General features: G+C 39.3%; 1 protein-coding gene across 2 annotated transcripts in view; it reads left to right on the top strand.

The window, feature by feature from the left end:
• POP1 (POP1 homolog, ribonuclease P/MRP subunit) overlaps nucleotides 1-23,646 on the top strand; it is a 33,261-nt gene extending 9,615 nt beyond the window's left edge. For both annotated transcript variants that reach the window (XM_006916656.3, XM_025050133.1), the window contains exons 7-16: nucleotides 187-362; nucleotides 1,074-1,330; nucleotides 1,446-1,539; nucleotides 3,680-3,791; nucleotides 4,374-4,493; nucleotides 10,939-11,054; nucleotides 13,302-13,493; nucleotides 14,683-14,837; nucleotides 20,213-20,554; nucleotides 21,488-23,646. In XM_006916656.3, the coding sequence (XP_006916718.1) occupies nucleotides 187-362; nucleotides 1,074-1,330; nucleotides 1,446-1,539; nucleotides 3,680-3,791; nucleotides 4,374-4,493; nucleotides 10,939-11,054; nucleotides 13,302-13,493; nucleotides 14,683-14,837; nucleotides 20,213-20,554; nucleotides 21,488-22,142 (2,219 nt within the window). In that variant the 3' untranslated portion in view covers nucleotides 22,143-23,646. The remainder of the gene's footprint in view (nucleotides 1-186; nucleotides 363-1,073; nucleotides 1,331-1,445; nucleotides 1,540-3,679; nucleotides 3,792-4,373; nucleotides 4,494-10,938; nucleotides 11,055-13,301; nucleotides 13,494-14,682; nucleotides 14,838-20,212; nucleotides 20,555-21,487) is intronic.
• The last annotated feature ends 399 nt before the right edge of the window (nucleotides 23,647-24,045 follow it).

Genomic DNA, 24,045 nt, shown 5'->3' with positions numbered 1-24,045 from the left:
AAACTCATTAAATCATTCAATAAATGTTTATTGAGAACTTGTGTACCAGGCTTTGGGCTAAGCAGAGATTAAAACCAAAACTTCATCTCTCATAGAGAGAGACAATAGATAACAGTAGGGCTGTCAGGAAATAATACTGCAGTCTCAACACTTGAAATCATGCCATTTTGTTTTTGTTTATATCAGGATTGACTTTTGCAGCAGTTCACTGCTTGTCTGGAAAGCGCCAAGGTAGTCTCATGCTTTACCGGGCGAATAAATATCCCAGAGAAATGCTGGGGCCTGTTACATTTATTTGGAAGTCTGGCGACAGTGCCGAAAGCAGGCAGTTGTGGATCTGGCTTCACCCAACTCTTAAACAGGTATAAGCATTGAGATTATTTCTCCATCACTCATTATTGCATTCTTGATGACTGTTGGAAATCAATACCATAGAAATTTAAATGGTATAAAAGTTTGGCTAATGGCTTAGTATTTGAATATAAGGAAGAAAGTTGTGTGAATATTAATGAAGCAAATCTTGACGTCTTATTTTTTAGTAAGCCATAAGTAGAGATGAAAACCAACCTTATTATGAACATGGCTTAAAATAATTGCGTTTGGATGAACGAATGATTCTACTATGCCTGAATTGGTTCACTGGTATCTAGGTGCTTGTTAGAGCCTGTTTGATGATGACAAGCTGTTTTAAATATTTCTAATGATTTTTAGTACTAGATTTCGCTTTACTTCTCTCTCTTTAGCATACTCACTGCTTTTATATGCTAGACTGTACATTTTCTCCAATTTTCTCTTTAAAAGTTTTGTGTGTCTGTGTATATGTGTGTGTTTTTAATTTAGTCAGAGCAGTCGTGTTGTTTTTATCCATCTTTGGCAATTAGGTGTTCTTTTTTTGGTTCCACGTGCTATATACTACTTAGAAGAACTAAAAAAACTTGATGATAAATTTAATTTGTGAAGGGATAAAAATGTAAATTTTTAAAGGGAGAAAAAATAACAAACTAAACCACCTTAAATTTGTAATGTATTTAAATTTCAAAATTTTAAAGTAAAATGTTTAAATATATCCTTAGGATATTTTAGAGGAAATAAAAGCAACGTGTCAGTGTATGGAGCCCACCAAATCAACTGTTTGCATCCCTGACCCCCTTCTGACACCATCCCAAGAAGAAAGCCAAACCGCACTGCCTGATGAGAAAATTGTCAAGAAAAGAAAACGGAAAGATGATGGAGAAAATGCTAAGCCAATTAAAAAATTTATCGGTGATGGAACTAGAGATCCACATCAACCGTATTCTTGGCTCTCTCCAACCACAGGCATTCTCATCAGGTACAGGTCGAATTTGCTCTGAACATTTTCAGTGAAGACTTGCTCCATTTTTGCCATTGGCACAGACATCATGTATGATGGAAATTTCCATTTTAAGACCTTTTCTCTCTTTCAGTGATTTGACAATGGAAATGAACAGATTCCGGCTGATTGGTCCACTTTCCCACTCCATCCTAACTGAGGCACTAAAAATTGCTTCTGTCCACACTGTAAGATTAAATGTGACAGTAATGTTTTATTCTAGTCATGTCCTTCTTAGCAAACTTGTGAAAACTAACATAATTTGGTACTGTTTATTGGCTGTGGCCTGTGAATGTTTCTCTACTTATGCTTATCGTTGAGGACTTTGTCATCTCGCTTCTCCTAGAAGAGCAAATCCAAATGAATGTAATATATAAACTACCGTGCTCTTATTTAAGTACAGACTATTCTTGCAGTAAGTTTTGTAGAAGGGTCTTAACCTTTGCTTCATAAGTAGGTAACAGAGAGCTCCTGGAATCTCTGGAAGTGTGTACCATTTTTTTGGTTTGTACTTGTGTGATGCATATTTTCAGGGGCTAGTTTTACAGGTCTGTGATGCCTAAAAGGTTAAGAGCAATTATGTCTTGTGCAGCACTGTCCAGTAGAACTTTCTGCAAGGATGATGTTTCTCTGTGCCATGCAGTATGGTAGCCACTAGCCACATGTAGCTGTTGAGCACTTGAAATGGGGCTAGTGGGACTGAGGAACTTAATTTGTACCTTTATTTAACCCAAAATTAAATTCGAATAGCTCTCTGTGTCTAGTGGCCCCCATGTTGACAGCACAGGTTTACAGGGGAGAGACTGGATTGGGAATCAAACACTCTGGGTTCCCATTCAGTTTGTTTTGTTGTATTAGTGCAATGGACTTTCCAGTGCCTGTGCCTCTCGCAGATTTGACGTGGTCAGATATGATGATAGATCTGAACAGCTTTTGAACTTTCAGAAAAAAAACATACTTTGAAAAATCAAAGGCTACTTCTCTCTCTCTTGGTCGCTTCCACCCTAGCTCAACTATTGTGTCTCTTGCCTGAATACTGAAGCCCTGTCTTGACTTCCCTCCTTTGTTCCCGGCTTTCACTCCATTCTCTGTACAGGAGGCAGAGTGATCTTTTAACAATTTATTCACATCATGTTTCTCTGTGATTAAAAGCTTTTGAATTGCTTCTCCTTGTATTTGAGATAAAACCCAGAACCCTTCATGTGACTGTGTAATCTCCTGCCTTTCTGCCTCTTCTCGCCTCTCTTTCTTCTGCTCTTCAGCCACCCTGGCCTCCTTGCAGTTCTAGAATGTGTCAGATCTTGTCTCCCTTAGATCCTTTGAACCTGCTTTTTTTCCCACCTGCTTGAACATTCTGCCCCCACCACTCTTTGCTTGGCCAAAACCTTCTTCATTCTTCAGGTTCCAACAGTTTTTCCTGATTCCTCAAGTTAATTATATCCCTTCTGTAAATTATATTGCATCTTGCACATTTCCTCAATTTTTATGTCTAGCTATGTTTGTGTCAATAGACTGAGCTTTGTGATGGCAGTTACAGGGTTAGTCCTGTTCTTTCCTCCGTCCCCAGTGCTTAGCCCAGGAGCCTGGCACAGACTAGGTGCTCTACTCCAGCTGAATGAGTTGTAGACCAAGGAAGTTTGGTTCTAGAGCCCGTACTCTAAACCACTAAGCTATGCTACCTGAGTATTTGAGATAAGTGGCACATATGTTACAAGTTGCTTTAGAATCTAGGAGCACATTCTACTTCAATGAATTTCAGGATGAATCATGGCCATAGGCTCTCTTCCATGGCATGCATCTAGTACTTTTTGAAACCTTGCTCCATTTTTGGTTTTGTCTGGAAAAAAATATATATAAAATACTTGTGTATCCTATTCAAAATTTCTTGGAATACTAGTCATAATATATCCTTTTGCCAAAGATTTCTTCAAAAGGTATGGGTTTGGTTTTTCTGTAGTGAGGAAGGTTTTATTGCTTGAATTGGTGGTGATGAAGTTCGTAATAGTGGGAGAGAAATAAGAAGCAAGGCTGCTGGCATTGTGCTCAAGAGAGACCACAGGTGTGAAGTAGCTTAGTTAGGTAGTCTCCAAAAACCATGGCTGTTTCTCTTAGTACGTGAAATCTTAACAGAAATCTTGACTTTGCCTTTAATAGAAAAGTAGTCTGGTTTTAATTACTGTGTAAAATATAGTGGCAATTTCCCTGGTTCCTCCCATAAAATGTTATTTCCAAATACAGAAAAATGTGAGGGGGTACTGTCACAACCATGACAAAATTGCTGAGTGTGATTCATTATTTATTTGGTGAACAGGGGTTGTTATTTTTCAGGAGGAAGAGGACACAGAGAAGACACCTCACCATTGGTGGGTTGAAACCTGTAAGAATGCTGATAGCGTTTCTCTTCACCACAGACAAGGAGCCATGTTTGAATTGTTGGGAGGTACACAGAGGGGCTACTGGGTTGTACTAGGAAAGGAGGGAACAGTAGAAAGTGGGTTAAAAGAGTGTTTTGCAGTTGGACTACCTACATGTAGTGGTGCTTTTTAACTTGTAACTTTGTTACAATGTAGCAAGAATGCAAGTAAGAGAGGTGCCTAAAATCAGTAAACAGTGTAAATACTATTTGAGTTTGCTCATGAAACAACAAACAAATGAGATGTTAGTATTCTAAATAACTGGCATTCTGATAGATAACTGCATATTCCGGGTACCAAACTGAAATCTGATATTATAGATAAATGCATATACCAGGCACCTATGCATGAGTGCTTTGTGCATGAGGCTACTGTAGTCACCGTTGATAGACACAAGTTTGTTGCTGTGAAATAATCTGTTAATTTAAATTTTTTTGTACGAAACTTCACTCTTTATGAATGTTAATTCTCTAAAAGTGTCAATGGGGAAAAAAGATTTTTAAAAATAAATCGCCCAAGGAGAAAGTTTCAATTTGAAAATACAAGCAAATATATATACATTGTGAACGACTTTCTTTAAGCTTGGCTTTTTTTGTTTGTTGTTAAAGGAATAACATCACCAGCAGAAATTCCGGCAGGTACTATCTTGGGACTGACAGTTGGGGATCCTCGAATAAATCTGCCTCAAAAGAGGTCCAAAGTTTTGCCCAATCCAGAAAAATGCCAAGGTAAAGTTCTTGAAACACCTCTGGTTTTCCTTACTATTTTGAGCAGTCTAGTCTAGAAGAGTTGTTTCTGACACCTCTGCAGTAACTTCATCTGTAGTAAATTAGGACGATCTTTACCTGGCTACTTTCAAAATAGTTATGATCAAAGGAGATGATATGGGCGGGCGGGGGGGAATCTTTTATCTGTGAAATATGTAGCCTGATCCTTATGTTCATTTTTTTTCTGAGTTTTTTATTTCGGGTATCTAGTAAAACCTGTCTCTCTGCAAACTGGGTTCTCTGAAAATCTCCGGCCCGGCATTTCAGAATTTTAATTGTGAGGAAGGGCTGTTCACCTGCAGCTGGTCTTGTGCTCATTGGAAGCCTCTGTCTGACCATACAGATGATCCAGGTTCGAATCCTGGCAAGGCCATCCCAGGTGCTGAAGGGTAAGAGGTCTGTTTAGACTCAGTCGAGTGGCCTGAGGGAGTCATTTGGCCAGGGCAGCAAAGGAGGGCGGGTAGAGCTGGCTAAAGCTTTAGTCTGATCTGGGATTTGCCACAGTTGTGATAATGTCCTGTTGTATTTACTGTCATTTAAATATAGTTAATTTGGAAGAATCATTAAAATTAACTTGTGAATTTTTGGAGAAGAAATACAGGTGTATGTAGTAACAACTTTAGAATTTCTTTTTACCTCCATGTGTAGTTAGATAGCTTAATAAGGGGGCAGTAAATTACTCTGTCAGAACTTCACATGAAGGGTGGATTGGATGAGAGAGAAGGTTAAAGATATACAGGTAAGTTAATTATGGAGTCTAAGACTTTAATGAATGAATTGTGTCACTTTGGTGACTATTACAATCACCTTAAGGCTATAGTTAAACTCTAGTTTCTCTTGCTGCCTCAAATCCTTTTTTGGTATGAGGCAGTTTTGTATTAATCCTTTCTAAGGCTTTTATCTTGATATGAATCAGTTCAAAGAAGATTAAAGTCTTTCTTAGAAAACATGATTTTATTTCTATTATAAAAGCTTATCACCTTGTTAGTCATTGTGGACTTTCATTAAAACCTGTTTTAAGTTATTTCTTTGAAGACGTATTGGCGTGTGAGCTTCATAAAGAAGTAAACTTTTTAAGGAGGTTGTATACCAATGTTATTAACAAATTAAATGTCAAGGTAAGAAATGTCCAAACCTGTAGAGAATTTTTATAAAGAGTTTATTTGAGTCAAACTGACGACATATGCTGGAGAGCAAGATCTCAAATGCTTCGGAGAATAAGTTTCATCTTCTTTTATGCATTTGAAATTAAGGAGGGAACATGAGGAATATTGGATAAAGCAAGGTAGAGGATTGGATTACAGGATAGTTAACAAGATTCCGTGCTCTCTCCAGGGTTAATACCCTCTTCCATGGGTATTACATCTGGTATTTCATACCTTTGAAATTACTTCTGGTATTTCATACCTTTGAAATATCAGAAGTAATACCCATGGAAGAGGGTATTAACCTAGATGCACAAGAACAATGGACAAGGCTGGCTTTAGGCAAAAATAAACATTTTACTAAAAACGTCATATGCCTGCAGGTGACTGACTACCCACCGTGACCTGCCCAGTTAGGAATTTATGATCAGATCACCCTGTGAGGTTAATTTCCATAAGAACCCCTTTTTTCATCCACAGTTATATATCACTTAGGAAGACAATTCAAAACTAAAGTTACAAATATACTTTGATGAGCTGGGTCAATTAATAAAAGATTAATCCTTGGAAGAATCTCCCTGTCACAATGATCTAAAACCCAATTCTCTGACATACTTCCAGTCTGTCTATACCTGAAGTCATTCTTTGCCTGTTTTGAATTAGACAAAACCGACCAATTCTGGTGTTACTTAACCATAAAGAAGGGTTTGCCCAATTTGGGTAACAAACTCTTTATCTTCTATGTGTACTGGGAATTCGAGAGTTCTGATAAGAAGGTACATGACTATGATATTGACATAATAAGAAATATATATTTTGGTCTTTGTCTAGATGTGCCTTTCCTGCCACATACCTTCTAAAGCCCTTGTAATTTTCTAAGTGGTAAGAGCCTTAAAGGTTCTTGTTATTCATAACAAGCCCCTTTCAAACACACCTGAGTTTATGTTAATGAGGTGACTTGGAAAGCCCCTAAAGATGGTGGGCTAGTTGGCAGGGGAACCATCAGTGGGATTAGAGGCTTTGAACTTTCAGCCCCGACCTCTTCCAGGGCGAGGAGAGGGGCTGGAGATTGAGTTTAATCACCAATGGCCAATGATTTAATCAGTTGTGCCTACTTGATAAAACTCAAATAAAAATGGAATTCAGAGAGCTTCTGGTTTGCTGAACGTGTGGAGGTGCTGGGAGGATGGAGTGCCAAAAGGGGGCGTGGAAGGTCCGCCCTCCTCCCATTCTCTGCCCTGTGCATCTGGCTGTTCCGGAGTTGTCTCCTTTTATTAAAAACAAAACAACAAAAAAACAAATGTAGTAAGTAAACTATTTTACTGAGTTCTGGGAAGCATTCTAGCGAATTATTGAAGAGAGGGAGGGGTTCTTGGGTCCCAGTTTCTAGCCAGTTGGTCAGAAGTACTGGAAGCTGGGACTTGCGACTGGTGTCTGAAGTGGGAACAGTCTTGTTGGACTGAGCCCTTAACCTCTGGGATCTGATGATATCTCCAGGTAGATAGTGTCAGAATTGAGTTAAATTGTAGGATACCCAGCTGGTGTTGGAAATTGTTTGCTGTGAGAAAAACACCCACACACTTGAGTGTCAAGTATTGAGAGTACAGTAGTGTAACCGAGCAAGGAGATCGTCCACTTTGTGCTGCAGATGGCCAATTATGCCGGCACAGATGCAGTGAAAGAAAGTGGTGTCTACTGTATAGCGCTACACGATAGAGAACTGGATGGAAAAACATATACTCCTCCATGGTTCACGGGCAAAGAGTTTTATAGAGCGAAAATTGCAGGTCCTCATAAGTAAAGGGTTTGAGATTGTTGGTCTTATTGATTGGTTAAGAGTGAAGTAAGGGCAATAAATCTGTTTCAGGTCTTGAGGTCAATTTAGGAGTCCTTCAGTCTGGTTTCATGAGATGTGGCCAGGTGGTCATCCTGCTTTAGGGCACAGGAGCTGAAACACAGCTTAGGCCATGCGTTATCTTTAGCTTAACAGAAACCCATACCTTGTGACCCTTACTCAAGGCATGGTCATTGTTTCTGGCTGCCTCAAGGGGTTGATGACTAGTAAGGGAAAGGGCCAAGGCTTACAGGGCAAGCTGTGAAGAAACTGAATAGAGCGCTGGGCTACATATTAAATCAAAGTCATACATTAGGCAGGACCTCCGGTTTCCGTTGGTCGTCTGCTCTGTGGCCTGAAAAACAGTTTAACAATGCATGTTCCTAGGTTATCTTATCTAAGGGGTAGAAGCTATACATCTTTAGACCAATGTATAGTATTATTATTTCTGCTGTCTTGCTTATTTAGACACCCTCATCCCCACCCCCAGTCTAACAGGCCTTGGGCTAAGCAGTTTCTAAAATGGTTAACAGGGTGCTATGTGACTTCCTTCTTGCAGCTGTTACTCCAACTAGCATACAAGCTTTTTTTTAAAAGATATTTTCTGAGGGGATCTTAGCTCCTCAGTTTCAGTAGTAACAGTACAGAGAAGGAAACAGTTTGCTCTTTCAGTGAAGAATGTGAAGCGATGATGCATATTCTTAGATGCTTTGAAAAGTTTACTTGATCACTTAGTTCTTGAATTTGAATTATATATGGGTTTTTACAAATCTTTTCAACTTTATTACCACAGCATTTCCCTATGTAAATAACTGGTTTTCTGAGCAAGGTTTTAAAATGTAATTTCTCCTATAGTCTCTGCTATTTTAGTATTTGCTCTCTTTACCATTTGCTAATTTGCTTTGCTGCATTATTTTAACTAGTCTTTGTCTTTCATTGTGCTCATGGGCTTGTTTTAATCTTTTTCTTTATATACGCTTTGGTAGTGTGTACCCAGAACACAGAGTCAATTGCCTTTAGATGATTGCAAGTCCTTTTAGAACACTGATCTGCAGTTGATTTTCAGAAGTGCCCAGTTATCAGTCATTTTGCCATGACTTCTCTGTTTCTGCTTTTGGGAGAAAAAACCCTGTTAGCTTCAACCAGGTCCCTTTAACTATTCTGCATATTAAATTTAAAATACAGTTTGAAGACTGTGACTATGGTTTATTCGATTTCCAATGATAAAGCTTTTTTATTAGTTTCCTTACTTCTCTAAGTAAAATATTAAGTTTTCATTTAAAATTTGATGATCTTCAGGTATATTTTAGAAAGGATAAAAACTATTTCCTTCAATTTTAAAAGATACAATTCTAGAGCTATATAGTCAGTTATTTGTCTGTATAGGAAAGAATATATGTTAGTCTTGGAGGAAGGAATTAGTATTGCATTCAGAATTCATAGTCGTTCTGGGTACACTGAGGTGTGTGCTGACTCAGTTGGTAATGTTCTTTTATCTCACTTAGTGAAGACTATTGACCTAAAAAGGGCTTCTCCTTTTCCTTCAGACATAATTTACTGTTTTAAATAGACTTTATATTTTAGAACAGTTTTTAGGTTCACAGCAAAATTGAGTGGAAAGTTCTATATATTTCTGCCCCTCACATGCACAGCCTCCCCTCCATCAACATCTTGCACAAGAGAGGTACATGTTACAGTCTGTGAACCTACACTGACATGTCGTTATCACTCAAAGTCCATTGTTTACATGTGTGTTATATACTCTATATCACTCTTGGTGTTATATATTCTCTGGGTTTGGGCAAATTTGTATTGACAGGTAGCTAATATTACATAGCGACATGAGCTTGACATGCTGCCATTATAGCATCACATGGATCATCTCTCTGTCCCAAGTCTGCTGTGCTCCACCTATTCATTCCTCCCTCTGTCCCCTCAGTCCCCCATTTACTGTCCCAGTAGTTTTGCCTTTTCCCAGAATGTCATGTAGTTGGGATCTCACTGTATGTAGCCTTTCACACTGGCTTCTTTCACTTAGTAATGTGCATTTAAGTTTCCTCCATGTCCTTTTATGGCTTGATAGCTCATTTCTTTTTCTGAATAATATTCCATTATCTAGATGTATCACCTACTTTGTTTTATTTATTATTATTTTTTAGAGTATCTGCTGATGAGGTTGTGCTTCCCTAGGCCTTCACACCCTAAGTATCAACCATCTTTTTTGTTGGTGGTGGTGGTGGCGGTGACCCCGACGTGACATGAACACGTCAGTCATCTCTTTTGTCTGCAGCCAAGTCTGAATAAAATGCCATTTCTGTCCCTCAAATCTGCGGGGGCACCCCACAGGGAAGTGTTCCCGGTAGACAGAGGCTGTTTGAAATGAGCTCGTCGGCCTGTGCTGTGTGAACTCAGCACAGCACTGATACCTGAGCCACTGTTGGTCGCCACCTCCGTGAGGAAGAGCAGTGCGCTGGGAGCCGTTGCTGCTTTTCATTTCACATCTTTTCATCAATTTAATTTTTAAAATTTTCTTCTCCCCTGAGATCTGTCATATTACGGCCCAGTCACTTCCAACTTTTTTTTTTTTTTTTTTTTTTTTACAGCCGTCAGACCTACGCAGGTATGTGTCTTCACATGACCTTTCTGTGTTGGCATTTCAGGACCAGAGTCCAAACTCATGTATTGTCTGACTTTTTATTTTAATTATTCAGTCCAACAAAATAAGATTTGGAAGACTTTCCTCCGTAGCGATTGAACGACTACATGTAGGAAGTTTCTTCTGTCAGTGTATATATGTTTATAACTGAAAAAGTTCCTCCTCCTTTCCCGCTAATGTAGTATTTGGCATGGCGGAGCTTACGTAAAGGAATGAAATAATACATTTCACAGAAAATATGCTCATTTTAAAGGAATTAAAAAGTATGTTTTATAGAAAGGAATAAATATTCAGTTCAATGAAAATGGATTATCAGAGATTAAAATAAAAGGGCTGAAGAAAAGGATGGTATCTGTTCTCTCACCACCATTGGGCCAGGAATGACATAAAGGGCCTCAAAACCAATAGTTAACATATGGTTTGTGCTGTCACCGCATATTATCAAGAAACTTATTACCTCTGCAGTGGTTTCTAAGACAGTATTTGTCTTAAATGTGGAATTAGGCAGTTATTTAAAGGCAATTTTATGTGATATTTGTGTCTTCTACAGTAAAAATAAATGTCAAAAGATAAGTTTTGGAGCCTTTGCTATTTCACTGATTGCAAAACCTACTCTAAGAATAACTTACTATCTAGTCCAGTAAATACTTCTAGAGAAGTTACGTGCCTGTAAAGTGTTTTCTTGTAACAAAAGGTCAACCAATAACATTTAGAGTTTGACTTCATTGATCTAAAGGATGTCGTTTGAAGGCTATTTCTTTTCCCTCTTAGATAATGAGAAAGTTAGACAGCTGCTTCTGGAGGGTGTGCCTGTGGAGTGTACACATAGCTTTATTTGGAACCGAGCTATCTGTAAGAATGTCACAGAGAATAAAATCTCGGATCAGGTAACTAACTAATGGTGTAAAGATTATTGGTAAAGTCATGAAGATAGGTTGAAATTCATCACTCAAGAGACTGTGAAAGTTACTTCATACTTTGTAGAATCCTGTTGACTTCCTTTTACTTTCAAACAATTTATTGGTCCCTTATGATATATATATATATAGATATATATATAGGGTTTTTTTTCTGTTCTTAGAGAAGAATTATTTCTAGAAAAGTTAATACAAAGACCTTTTCTTGAAATAATAATCTCATGGTTTAAATACATGTTTTTCTTTGATTGTTTTTTCCCCCTAGAGTGTTTTCTGTCTTTATTTGTTCTCTTGTCTTAATTTCACAATGGTTGTGCTCTTACCAAGACCAGGTATAATATTAGATGTTGGGGTAGTTGACTAGGATATGGTCAGAGCAGTACAGGGTACAAAGGAAGCCCAAAGAAGGGGTATTAAGCCCAGACTACGGAAATTAGGGAATGCTTCCTGGATGGAGGAGCTGGTATTTGAGCTGACTCTTAGGTGGTGGTTAGAATTAACCAGACTTCTTGGGGCCAAGGGCCAGGGACCAAAGCTGCTGTAGAGAAAGGATTGCCGGAAGTAAGAACAGCATGTGCAAGTGCCCAGGCCAAAAACAGGATGTATTCAGGAATCTCCAAGTACATCAATATCTTGGAGTCAAAGGTGGGGCAGGAGATGAAACTGGAGAGATAATAGGGACCAGAACATAAAACACCTTGGGGAATTTTAAAGATTTGGACTGAATAGGTAAGGTACCATTGAAGGTTTTAAGCTGGGCCATGACAGGGTCAGATTTCACTCCAGCAGCACTGTAGAGGGTGGATGAGACTAGGGATAGGGATTTGGGTGGAGGAGCTGGAGAGAGGACTTGTGGTTGGATGGCTTTAAGGGAGACCCTGGAAATAACCCATGATACATAGGACACGATAGGGGCTTGAATTATGGGCGTGTGGCTGTAGGGCAGGCGCTGGGATTTAGTACATCTTCCTGGAGGGCAAAATCAACATGATTCAGTGGTTGTTTGGAAGATGGGTGGTGCGAAAGGAGGCTGCTTGTAGATTAGCTCCTAAAGGTCTAGCTTGGGTCGAGGAGCTAAGCTGAAAGAGAGCCAGAACCAGTCTGACTTACCACTGCTGCGTTCCCGAATTCTAGAAAATCGTTTGGCACATAACAGGTGCTCAGTAAAAATATTTGAGCGAATGACTTAATGAACAGTAAATATATGAATGAATGAATGAATGAATGAATGAATAAGGGAATGAACTCAGTATTGTGGCATCTTTCAGCTAGCTGGGGAATACAGAAGGAGAGTGAATGCAGTGGGCAAGATGGGTTTAATCTTGGATAAATTCAGTTTGGGGGCCCTCAGGACTTCCCAGGAGCAGAGTCCGAGGGAGAAGTTTCAGTCCCAGGGGGAAAAGTCAGGGCTCAAAGATAGATATTTTGGGATCGCAGACGTGTACATGGTAGTGGGAACTAACCAAAAGTGAAAAAGGAGAACCAGGACTTGGTCATGGCTTGAGGAGCATCCGTGAGGAGCGGTTAGACTTTGCAGTGTGGAGACATTTTTTTATTTATTTTTTTTATTTCTATTTTTCAATTAGAGTTCTATTTTTCAATTCAATATTTCGTTATTTTCAGGTGTACAGTGTAGTGCTTAGACATATAATTTACAAAGTGATCTGATGAGGGGACAGTCTCTTGGGTGGTTTTCTCTGTTGAATGACAGGCCGCTTTCATACCTGTTCATCTCTTTTTACAGCTGGCAAGAAAAGTCCGAGAGGATGTTGTTACCTAGGCCCTACTGTCCACATAACAAATAATGTATAGTATCTTCTATTTTAAGACCTGGCGAGAAATTTTCTCAAGAGCTAGAATATTTTTCCATTTTCCCTTCCGTGAGAAGGTGTTAATTGTACTTTTTGACAGCAAATCTTAACCAAAATAAATGTAGGGACAGTATAAAAATATAAGATTAATCATGATATAAGAGATTGGCAGAATGAATGTATGTTATTTTATAACTTTGAATCATCTAGTATATTCTACCCTAATTTAAGATAATTTGGCATTTTCTACCAAACACTTGTATAGAGGAAAATTGTTGTAGGAGGAATACCTCATACTTAAAATGGCTCACATTTATTTATTTTCTAAAGCTTCTTATAGGGAGACCCAGTAGACTCTCCTAGAAGACTAGGGTTGTTTGTCTTGAATTATTTTCTTCCACTTTAGGATTTAAACCGGAAGAGAAGTGAATTGCTGGTGCCTGGGTCACAGCTTGTTTTAGGTCCCCATGAATCCAAGATACCTCTACTTTTGATTCAGCAGCCGGGAAAAGTGACTGGTGATGACCGACGAGGCTGGGGAGGTGGCTGGGATGTCCTCCTACCAAAGGGCTGGGGCATGGCTTTCTGGATCCCATTGGTAAGTTCTTTTTTGATTTTAAGAGTTGCAGCGTTTAAAATACATTCTTAATAAATACTCAGGGCTGAAAACATTCCAAACTTTATGCACAATTTAGAAACTGAGTGCTCTTTTTCTGCCCTTAGAGCTATAGTTCTGATACAAGATACTTTATAAAGTCCCTGGAACTAGGTTTTTATTTATAGGAGTTGTAGTGACATAGTGTTTATTTTTGAGATTTTAAAAGTGGCCTGAGTTTTGCATAGTAGTGGCAACAAAATATAGAGTTTGTTTGTTTGTTTGTTTTGTCACGAGGAAATTTATTAAAGTTGAAAAGCAATTTTTATAATTTTCTAATTTTTATAGATATATAGAATATATTTTTGTTTTTTAAGTGCTGACCACATTTTATTAATTGAAGCTAAATATTTCATTAAAATCTAATGTGTGAGGATTTTTTTGGTAGGTATAAATATTTTGAGCTAGAGAGTATTAAAGACATGTGAGGCTGTTAAATTCATGCAGATAATTATTTTTAGTGGTTATGTTAGTGCAAGGGACATTCAGCTAATCATTTAGGAGTAATAAAAATAATTCAGATTTTTAAATTGTGAAATGTTTCAAGCATACAAAAAGTATAGATATTAATATCATGAACGTCTGTGTATCCTTCATCCACCATCCAGCTTAAGAAATAAAACATTACACGTTCATTGGAAGCACTCTGTGTCCCTCCAATTCCATTTCCCTCCCTCCTTCTAAAAGAATCACTGTTCTTGTTTTTGGTGTTTGTCATTATCACGCATGTTTTTATAGCTTTCTCTTTTTCTTTTTTTCCTTTTTTAAATTTTTTTTTATTATGGTGACACTGGTTAACGAAGTTTCAGATTTTATAGCTTTTTAAAGTATGTTTGTATCCCAAAACAAAATAACTATATTTGATGTATTTTTAAATTTTATATACTTCACTGTACATATGCTTTTGCAACTTGGTATATTCACTTAATGTTGAGATTTTTCCCTGTTGATTGATGAAGCTCTAGTTCATTCATTTTTACTATCGTATGGTAACCCGTTGTAGGTTTTCCCACAATGCATTTATCTATTTTCTTTTCAATGGGCATTTAGGTTGTTTCCCATATTCCCCATATAAACAAACAATTTCACTTTAAGTTGGTTATTGATAAGATCTGTTTGACATTTCTTGTAGATCTATCGAGGTGCAAGAGTTGGAGGATTAAAAGAGGCTATAGTGCATTCTCAGTATAAAAGGTCACCTTACATCCCAGGCGATTTCCCAGACTGCCCTGCTGGAGTTCTCTTTGCTGAAGAGCAAGCCCAGAATCTTCTTGAGAAGTACAAAAGGTAAGAAATTGGCTTCTCCAGTTTGATAATGTCTTAAGAGGAAGAGAAGTGCCTAGTCATACTGGTCAATAATGTTTAGAATGGCTTTCGTAACTCTTACCATATAGCGTGGAGTTTTCAGAGGCTTTTCTTTGAGTTCAGCATTACCGAGACATAACTAGGTCAGAAGATTGTCTTATATCTGGCTTTTATAGGCCTATCCGGGCTACAAACTCTTCTCTTGGTCATTTGCTTACATCAATAATGATGTATACCTGAACTAGAGACGTGAGTTTTAGGTGCTTGTTAGTAGATTCTCAGTCATCCCCCTCAGAATGGTGTTTTTTATAACTGGTTATAGAGGTAATACATATTAATGGAAATGCATAAAAATACTTTATAAATTGGTGTATTCCTTCCATCCAAAGACATAAGCGCTGTCATTACATTTAGGTTTCTCTGTATCTACACTTTTTTCCTTGCTGTTCCCTCCCCCCATTGGGGGAGTGGCCAGTGAGGAGCTTTATTTCCTTTATACTGTGAAGTACATGCTAATATTGGGAAACCTGTATTTCCCGCTAAACGTAGGCTCCTGGAAGTACAGAAAGTCTTTTGCTTGTTGTAGCATCTGCAGTACTAGCCAGTGCCTGGCACACAGTGGGCTTAATAACAGTTATTTGTTGACCAATGAATGAGTGAATAATTGAATGTTGTAGTTCCTTGACTCTGAGCTCCACAATTGTGCTTTCTTGTTCACTCTGCAATCACAGAGACAGGCAGTGCCTGGTTTTCCAACTGTTAAATGATGGATGAATGACTGAATGAGTAAATGAATGAATGGGCTATGTTCCTGGATTGTTAACTTGAGGGCAGTGATCCTGTGTTGTATGTCCTTGTGCCTCCTATAATATTTAGCTGAGGGTCTTCTATGTGTTCATTAAATTGTAATAGTCAATAATATTTATTTCCCACCCTTTAGACATTTTTATGCATACAAATTTTTTATGATACAAATTTTTTCGAAAGAATATTATACATAGTAGTTCGAAACCAGCTTTTTTCATTTAATAATACATTATTAAGTGTTTTCCCATATCAATAAATATGACTCTTAACCAAGTGTTTGTGAACTTTTCTGTAAAGGACTAGATGATAGCTGTTTTTGGCTTTATGGGCCCTTTGGTTTCCATGGCAACTGTTCTACTTTGCCATTGTGGTGTAAAAAGCAGCCACAGATACATAAACAAATGAACATGGCTGTGTTCCAGTCTCACTCTATTTATGGATGCTCAAATTCGAATGTCGTATAATTTTCACATGCCATAAAATATTCTTTTGTTTGTTTTCAGTCATTTAAAAATGTAAAAAAAACCATCCTTAGTTCATGGGTCATATATGGGCCAGGTTGGGCTTGTGAGTCATAGTTAGCCAACTCTTGCTTGAAATATAACTGAGTGGCTGCACAGGACTCCAGTATGGATGCATTACAATTTACCAGTGGCTCTTTAATTATTTCTGAATTTTTGCTATGTACTTCTCTGAACAGTTTTCCATATGTATCTTTATGTATTTGTCTGGATTTATTCATTTAGCGCATCTGTTTAGAGCCTATTATGTGTCAAACACCTTTCTAAGTGCTGACACTATAGCGGGGAAGGCAGACAAAATCTGTTTTTGCCATCATTGAGCTATATTTTTATTAAAATATAATTAACATACAATATTATATTAGTTTCAGGTGTACAACATAGTTATTCAGCATTTATATACCTTATGAAGTGATCACCACAATAAGTCTAGTCACCATCAGTCACTGAACAGAGTTATTATAATATTGATTACATTCCCTGTGCTGTACATTGCATCCTGTGATTGACTTATTTTATACCTGGAAGTTTTGTACCTCTTATTCCCTTTCTCCTTTTCATCCTTCCCTCACCCCTTCCCTCTGGAAACCATCAGTTTGTTCTCTGTATCTGTGAGTCTGTTTCCGGTATTTTTTTGTTCGTTCATTTGTTTTGTGTTTAGGTTCGACTTTTAAGTGAAATTATATGGTCTTTGCCTTTGTCTGATTTATTTCACTCAGCATAATTCTCTCCAGTCAATCCAAGTTGTTGCAAATTGCAAGATTTCATTCTTTTTGATGACTGAGTAGTATTCCATTATGTGTATGTGTATGTGCATGTGCACGCATGTGTGCACACACCACTTCTTTATTCATTCATCTATTGATGGACACCTGGGTTGCTTCCATATCTTGGCTATTATAAATAATGCTACAGTGATCATAAGGGTGCATGTATCTTTTTGAATTAGTGTTTTTGGTTTGTTTTTTTTTTCAAGTGCCCAGAAGTGGGTCATATGGTAGTTCTATTTTTAAATTTTGAGGAATCTCCATACTGTTTTCCATAGTAGTTGTACCAATTTGCAACCTCATCAACAATACATGAGAGTTCCTTTTTTTCACATTCTTGCCAACACTGATTTATTGTCTTTTTGATAATAGCCATTCTGACAGGTGTGAGGCGATACCTCACTGTGGTTTTGATTTGCATTTTTCTGATGATTAGTGACATTGAGCATCTTTTCATGAGTTTGTTGTCCGTCTGTATGTCCCCTGGAGAACTATTCAGGTCCTGTGCCCATTTTTTAATTGGATTTTTCTGATGTTGAGTTGTATGGTTTCTTTATATATTTTGATATTGGCCCCTTATAAGATATATCATTTGCAAAGATATTTTCCTATTCAATGGGTTGCTTCTTTGTTTTGTTAATGGTTTCCTTCGCTGTGAAATGAGCTTACATTCTTGGTGGAAGCACATGTGTCCAAGCTGGTGGGAAGGATCCAGGAGAGCAGAGGGAGGCTAAAATTGCAAGAGCAAAGTCCTAGAGTTGGAAGACTAGGTGACATCCAGGGCAGAACATTTTGCTGTTCATCCCCTAATCAGTCCAACAATCCATCTTATTTTTGATGCATTTCAAAGTAAGGCATTCGAGAGGATCAGGCTCAGTCCTCTCATTTTAATAGGCTGGAAGGATTACTCTGAAATGTGAACACAGATTTTTGGGAGGTTAGACTCTGGTGGAGAGGTTCAGTCGTACTTGGTGACCATTTTCTCTGTAAAAAAGAGCAAGATTATAATAGCTAAGAATAAGAAAAGGAGAGAGGCTGTCAGAGATTTGAGGAGGGGAATCAAAGTAAACAGTTTTCTGGGAGGGTAGAAGATAGAACCGACTGGAGAGATGGGAGAGATTTGTAAGAAATGGAAGCAAGTCCACGCGAGTATCGTCAAGACCATTCATGACCGTCGTGTACGCTTCCCTAGCTATGTTCTGCCAGTCAGGTGCTGCCATGGGATAGATGGCAGTTAGAAAGTAACCAGAGCGGGCTCTGCCCGGTTTATGTGAGGAACCGTGGCATCTAAGCTTGTGAGGAGAGAGATGTGAGAATGGTGGGGAGCGGTGAGGAAGTGGTAAACCATGAGGAGGTTCCAGTGGTCGAGGGATTGTTTTGGAGGAGAGTGAAGTGGTCTGGAAAAATAGAAGGCATCACTCTGAGTGAAGGATACTTGAAATTGAGATTTTAAGGTGGAGCAGCTATTAGCAGTGACCAAAACGAAGGTGTGGCCAAGAGAGTGGGTGGTCGAGGTGGGGTGAAATGAAAGATGTGAAATGAGGATTTGAAGTTTCTGGTAGGCCAGGGTGTTAGAAGGGTGATATGTTAGCTGCTGAAGCCACTGAGAATGACAGGAGTGTGACGGAGGGGAGGACAGTGGGGCAGGTGAATGGGGGCTGCCTGAGAAGTGGATGGAGGACCTGGCTGAAGAGGGAGAGCCAGTGGTTTATCTGGTGGCAGTGTGCTTCAGGGAAGCCGGAAGAGGAAGAAGAATGGTCTGGGGCATCAAGAGGACATCTGCCGTGTCCAGGCCCGTGGGACGTGCAAAGAAACAGACGTCGCCTGAGAGGAGCTGTAGGGGAAAAGAAGCATAGACCTTAGGCTAAATCCCATAAATAAGATTTCTGGTTTAGATAAAAAGATGCACACTTTAAGGGTTGGTATTCTATTGACAGATCGCTGTTAGGATTTCACCTGTGATTACGAGGGTGCTCGTTCTCCTTCCCTCTCACTAACAGGATATTACCAATCTTCTAATATTGACAGAATAGGTAGGTGAAAAATGGCATGTCATTGTCGTAATTTTTTTTGTTAGCTAACTAGTGAGATTGGATATTTTTAAGTGTCTTATCTGAGTGAGGAAGTGCCCTGAAGTGTTTCACCAGCTGCCTTTCTTGGGAGGTCAGAACAGTTTGGTGTCCTGGGGCACAGCACATAGTGAGAGGAAAACGGAAGGGATGTGGGGTCTGTCCCAGAGGAGACCGTCAGTCTGAGGACACCATCCTCCAGCCCAGAATGGCCAGCAGCCAGGCCGCTCCCCACCTCTTGGGGTCAGTAAGTACCAGAGCAGACCCTGCTTCTCACTGGCTCACAATATTTCTCAGAGGGTCTCCCCAAGTCATGCATTGCAGAAAAAGTCAATTGGCATCACCTTTGTGGAGGGCAATTTAGAAATATCTGTCACAATTGAAAATGCTAATAATACTCTGCCTTCTCAGTTCTACTCCCAGGAATTTATCCTGTGGATGTACTTGTGCTTGTGCAACAGGTTCAAGGTTATTCATTGCAGCATTGTTTGTAGAAGTGAAACCCTGAAAATAACCAGTGTCCTGCAGTGGAGGACGATCTAAATAAACTAGGGTGTAGTCATACGGTGGGATAAGATATGCAGCCTTTTACTAAAGAATGAGGATCTCTTGACATACTAATATAAATGATCTCCAAGATGTTTTGTTAAGTGAAAAAAGTGAAGCTTGGCAAGAAATAATGTATCTGGTATGCTACCATTGTGTAAAAATAGGGTAAAAAAATGAAAGAAATATGTACATATCTGCCTATATGTGCATAAAATGTCTCCAGAAGGATATATGAGAATCTGAGGATGATGTTGCCTCTTTGGAGGGCAGCTGGGTCACTGCAGGTCAAGAACGAGAGAAAACCTTCACCATCACACCTTTTGTACCTTTTGAACTGAGAACCCTGTAAATGTGCAGGGACATCATTGCACAACTCCGGAGATACCATTTACAGACTTCCAGCAATGGTGCTCCCCAGAGTTATGCAGTGGCCACATGGGGCTACTTCCTAGATGCATTATCAAAGTAAAAACCAAAGAAAACAAAAAAGCCTGGCCAGTGGAGTTGGTTATTCTTTATCATATTTCTTAGAAAACTTTTCTTTGTATGTTTTTAAAATAGAGATGTAGTACAATGGCCATAATTGTTTTAGTTATCCAGTGCTAAATTGTTAAAAATTGGCTTTCCTCTTTGGTTTTCATTAGACGCCCACCTGCAAAACGGCCCAACTATGTTAAGCTTGGCACTCTGGCACCTTTCTGTTGTCCCTGGGAGCAGCTAACTCAAGACTGGGAATCAAGAGTCCAGGCCCAAGAGGAGTCGTCCGTAGCTTCCTCTCCAAGCAGTGAGGAGAGTGACCTGAGGGGAGACAGGGTGCCTTGTCCTCCCACGCCTGAGGAAACTCATCAGGTGTCTGATGAGGCGGGCACATCCCTACATGACTCCAGCAAGCCTGAAGGAGCAATGGACACAGAGTGTCCAGCCCAGGCGGGGACTGAGTGGGAAATGAACCAAGATGCCACCAGCAGTCTCCTCTGCGTTCTTAGGTGAGTACACATGACTTCCAGATGTGTTTTCGCTTGTCTGTTTTAATAAAGACCGAGCTATAAGGTGTTAAAGTTATCGTTGTTCCTTTATGCAAAGCCCAGGTGAATTTATGGACTTTCATAGAGGACTCAGGGAAATAGCTAAACCACATTTGATTTGGGGCGTGATACTAAGTGATGAAATGATTTGAGATATTGTCATCCATAAGCCTAAACCGAGGCAGCTTTTTTTATGACCTAGTTCATTCTTTGCTCACAAAGCAGTACCTTCACACGTGTCCTCTCTGCAGACTCTCAGCAAGCGTTCCTTACTTTAAATCACTAAATTAGATTTCTTCTCATTCCTTTTGAATGATCTCAATTTGTGGCCAGTTAGGTACCGATTCCTTGTAAAATTGTCCTATCATTGGGGCTACCATGTAAAATGTGTCCTACTCACAATGCCCTGCAGGCTGTTAGATTTTGCTTATCAGTTGTCCGGTGCTCAGTGCTCTCTTTTTGAAAAAATGCTTATCCCTCTTGCCTTATACTTGTTTTTTTTTTTTTTTTTTTGTATAATAACCTCATAATTTCATATCCTTTTTTACTTTTCATATAACCCCCTTAGAGCTTCTTTTCTAATCAAAATATCATCTCTTTAGTCCTCTCACTATGATTATAGCATTAGATTCTATCTCACTTTCTTATTTTTCTCTGCCTTCAATTTCTTAAACATTTAGTCTTTCTATCTCAGAATAGTAGACACATAAAAAGAAAAATATGATTAAAAATACATTAATGTATATTTTTAATTTTTTTTAAAAAATTGGTTCTGATCCTTTTCCGTACAGAGTATTAAAAACTCAAATTAACTCTAGCAATGCCTAATCATCTAATTGCATATTTTCTCCTGAAACAACATATTCTCAAATGCATGTCTCCAATTTCATGCAGGAATAGAACGTCCTTGAAGCTGCTGTCAGCCTGGTGTGGGCCCATTTCAGGTGACAGTCGGGCAGCCCGGCGAGCTCCCGGGAGAGGACAGCAAGAACTGACCAGAGAGGCCTGCCTGTCCGTCCTGGACCGCTTCCCCAGGGCCCTGGTGTGGGTTGGCCTGTCGCTGCTCAGGAAGGGCAGCCCCGAGCCACACACCATGATCTGTGTCCCAGCCAAAGAAGACTTCCTGCAGCTCAGTCGGGATCAGCTCTACTGTGGGCCCCAGGAACCCAAGCACAGCGACCCATTCAAGAGCAAGATCCGGAAACAGAAAGAGAAGAAGAAAATAGAGAAGAGGCAGAACCAAGGGCGTGCTGTGTCTGAGGGCCTGGCAGAGGAGGACCCCACAGCTGCACCCCGAGCTCCAACCCTGGGCTTGTGGTCAGGCCCTCTCCCCAATGTGACTTCTCACTGCTCCAGAGTTCTCCTTGGCTATGTCACACAGGGAGATTTTTCTATGGCTGTTGGCTGTGGAGAAGCCCTGGGGTTTGTTAGTTTGACAGGCTTGCTGGATATGCTCTCCAGCCAGCCAGCAGCAGAGAGGGGCCTAGTATTACTGAGGCCTCCTGCCTCTCTGCAGTATCGATTTGCGAGAATTGCTATTGAGGTGTGAAGGCCGGTTTACATCCTTGCAGGGTATAGATGGTAATTGTGCTTGCCAAGTCCCACAATTGGAGAATTTTGTTTTTACTGTCTCTGTTTCAAAATATCATGTGAAATTTCTTGGAAATGAGAATTTAAAAAATTACATATTATGCAAATGGATGAAATGTTTACATTCCAGTAATCTCATTGATTTCCGTTTTTCTGTGTCTTTGCCATAGTACTTTAAAATTATTTTGCATATATAGCCAAAAGCTTTTCTGTTATGATTTCTTGGTCTGTATAATTCTTGCTGAAAATAATTAGAAGCTCTACATTTTTTCATTCCCTTTTTTTTTTTATAGGAGCAAAGGGCTGTCAGGTCTTTTTGAAAAACCTCGTAGTTGTGTAACAAGCAATGATGGTTGTTTAATGATCTGATTGTTGCAGAAGAGGAAATGACTACAGACTGGCCTTTGAACATGAAACGTCTGGGCCACACTCTGTTCTCTGCTGGAATCAGCACGCCTAACACTTCCCACTGTGCAGAAGGCCATTGTGGAGGATGCATCACCGCCTCTTCTCAGGGAGGCTCGGTTTCTGGCAAGCGTGGTGGGGTGGGATTAGAGTGGGGAGCTATGATTTTGTCACCCCCGTCCGTCCTCTTTGTTGTAGATCAGCACGTGATCCTAGGAGTTACTTAATTCTTCTGCACTTTTCGTTTATGCAAAAAATTTCTCAAAGCCATAGAAGAGCATTTCTCAAAGTTTGTTCTATGAAATGTTTTAATCTAAAGAAAAAAGAAAAAGCGATTGTAAGGTCAGATTGATTTGGAAAACTCTGAGTTAAATATAGTTAAGCATTTCTCTTTGAAGGTCTTCTAGAACCGTCCATGTGATAATGTACATTGTGAATCTCCAGGAAGTGAATAATAGTCTACAGTATTTTCTGAAACTTTTTGATCCCAAATCTCCTTTTGCAGGGAACACCTTGTAGGACCAGTTCTTAGGAACAAATTTGGGAAATGTGACTATACAGTGCAATACTTACCTCTGCACAGTGAAAACTAAAGTGACAAACTGCCTTTAAACATTAATGCCATCACATTGTGCACCTGACATTTCGAGCAGGGTCCCATAGCAAGAGTGGGGTCATCACTGCTTTTTTCCACTTCCAGAGAAACTAGGTGCTCTTTAACTTTTGGTTGCTATGTATGTCTCATGCCCTCAGTCCCTTATTTTCTTGCCATAAATTTCTAGCAGAGCTTGAGTGGGATTTTTTAAAAATTTAATTATACAGTTAGGCATTATTTACTATAAATGTATTGTGTTTTTGCAGTAGCATCTGGCAATAAATACCTTTGGGGGTGATGAGTTGGGGAGAGATACAGCAAGTATTACAGTAGCCGATGGAATGTCTGATGTTTTTCCTCTCACCATGCCTCTAAATGTATTTGTGTCCAACCCAAATAAGACTGAAAAAAACAGTATAACTTAGTGGTGTCTATAAACAAAATAAATTAAAATGTCACCTGATGTTCGGTTGTGAATATTTATTGGAGCATTCCTCATTTGTTTTCTAGGCTCCAAGCCACTTCATCTGTGGCCTAGCTTGCTTGATGACAGAAGTTGAGCATGCTGTGAGTCACCAAGCCGCGTTTGGTATAGCACCCTGCCTGTGGCCTGCCCTCGTTACCAGGGACAGGGCACAATTACTTTGCTTTGTGGTGGCAGGTCAAAGAACTATGCGCTAAAAGACTAAACTAGCATTTCTCTAAATGTATTTCTGGGAGTACTGATCCCTGAGATGTTTCCTGGAAAAAAGTGTTCCAGACCTAAATAAATTTTGGGAAAGCTGTAGGCTGTATCTTCCTGTTGCAGATTCACTGTGAACGTTACTGTAGCCAAGGCCCTGCAGACACCTGTAGGAGGGAA

This window comes from Pteropus alecto, unplaced genomic scaffold (assembly GCF_000325575.1).
Source record: "Pteropus alecto unplaced genomic scaffold, ASM32557v1 scaffold164, whole genome shotgun sequence".
In the NCBI taxonomy this organism is placed as follows: Eukaryota; Metazoa; Chordata; class Mammalia; order Chiroptera; family Pteropodidae; genus Pteropus; species Pteropus alecto.
The sequence above is the reverse complement of the archived record's forward strand: the minus strand, read 5'-3'. Positions and strand labels throughout refer to the sequence as shown.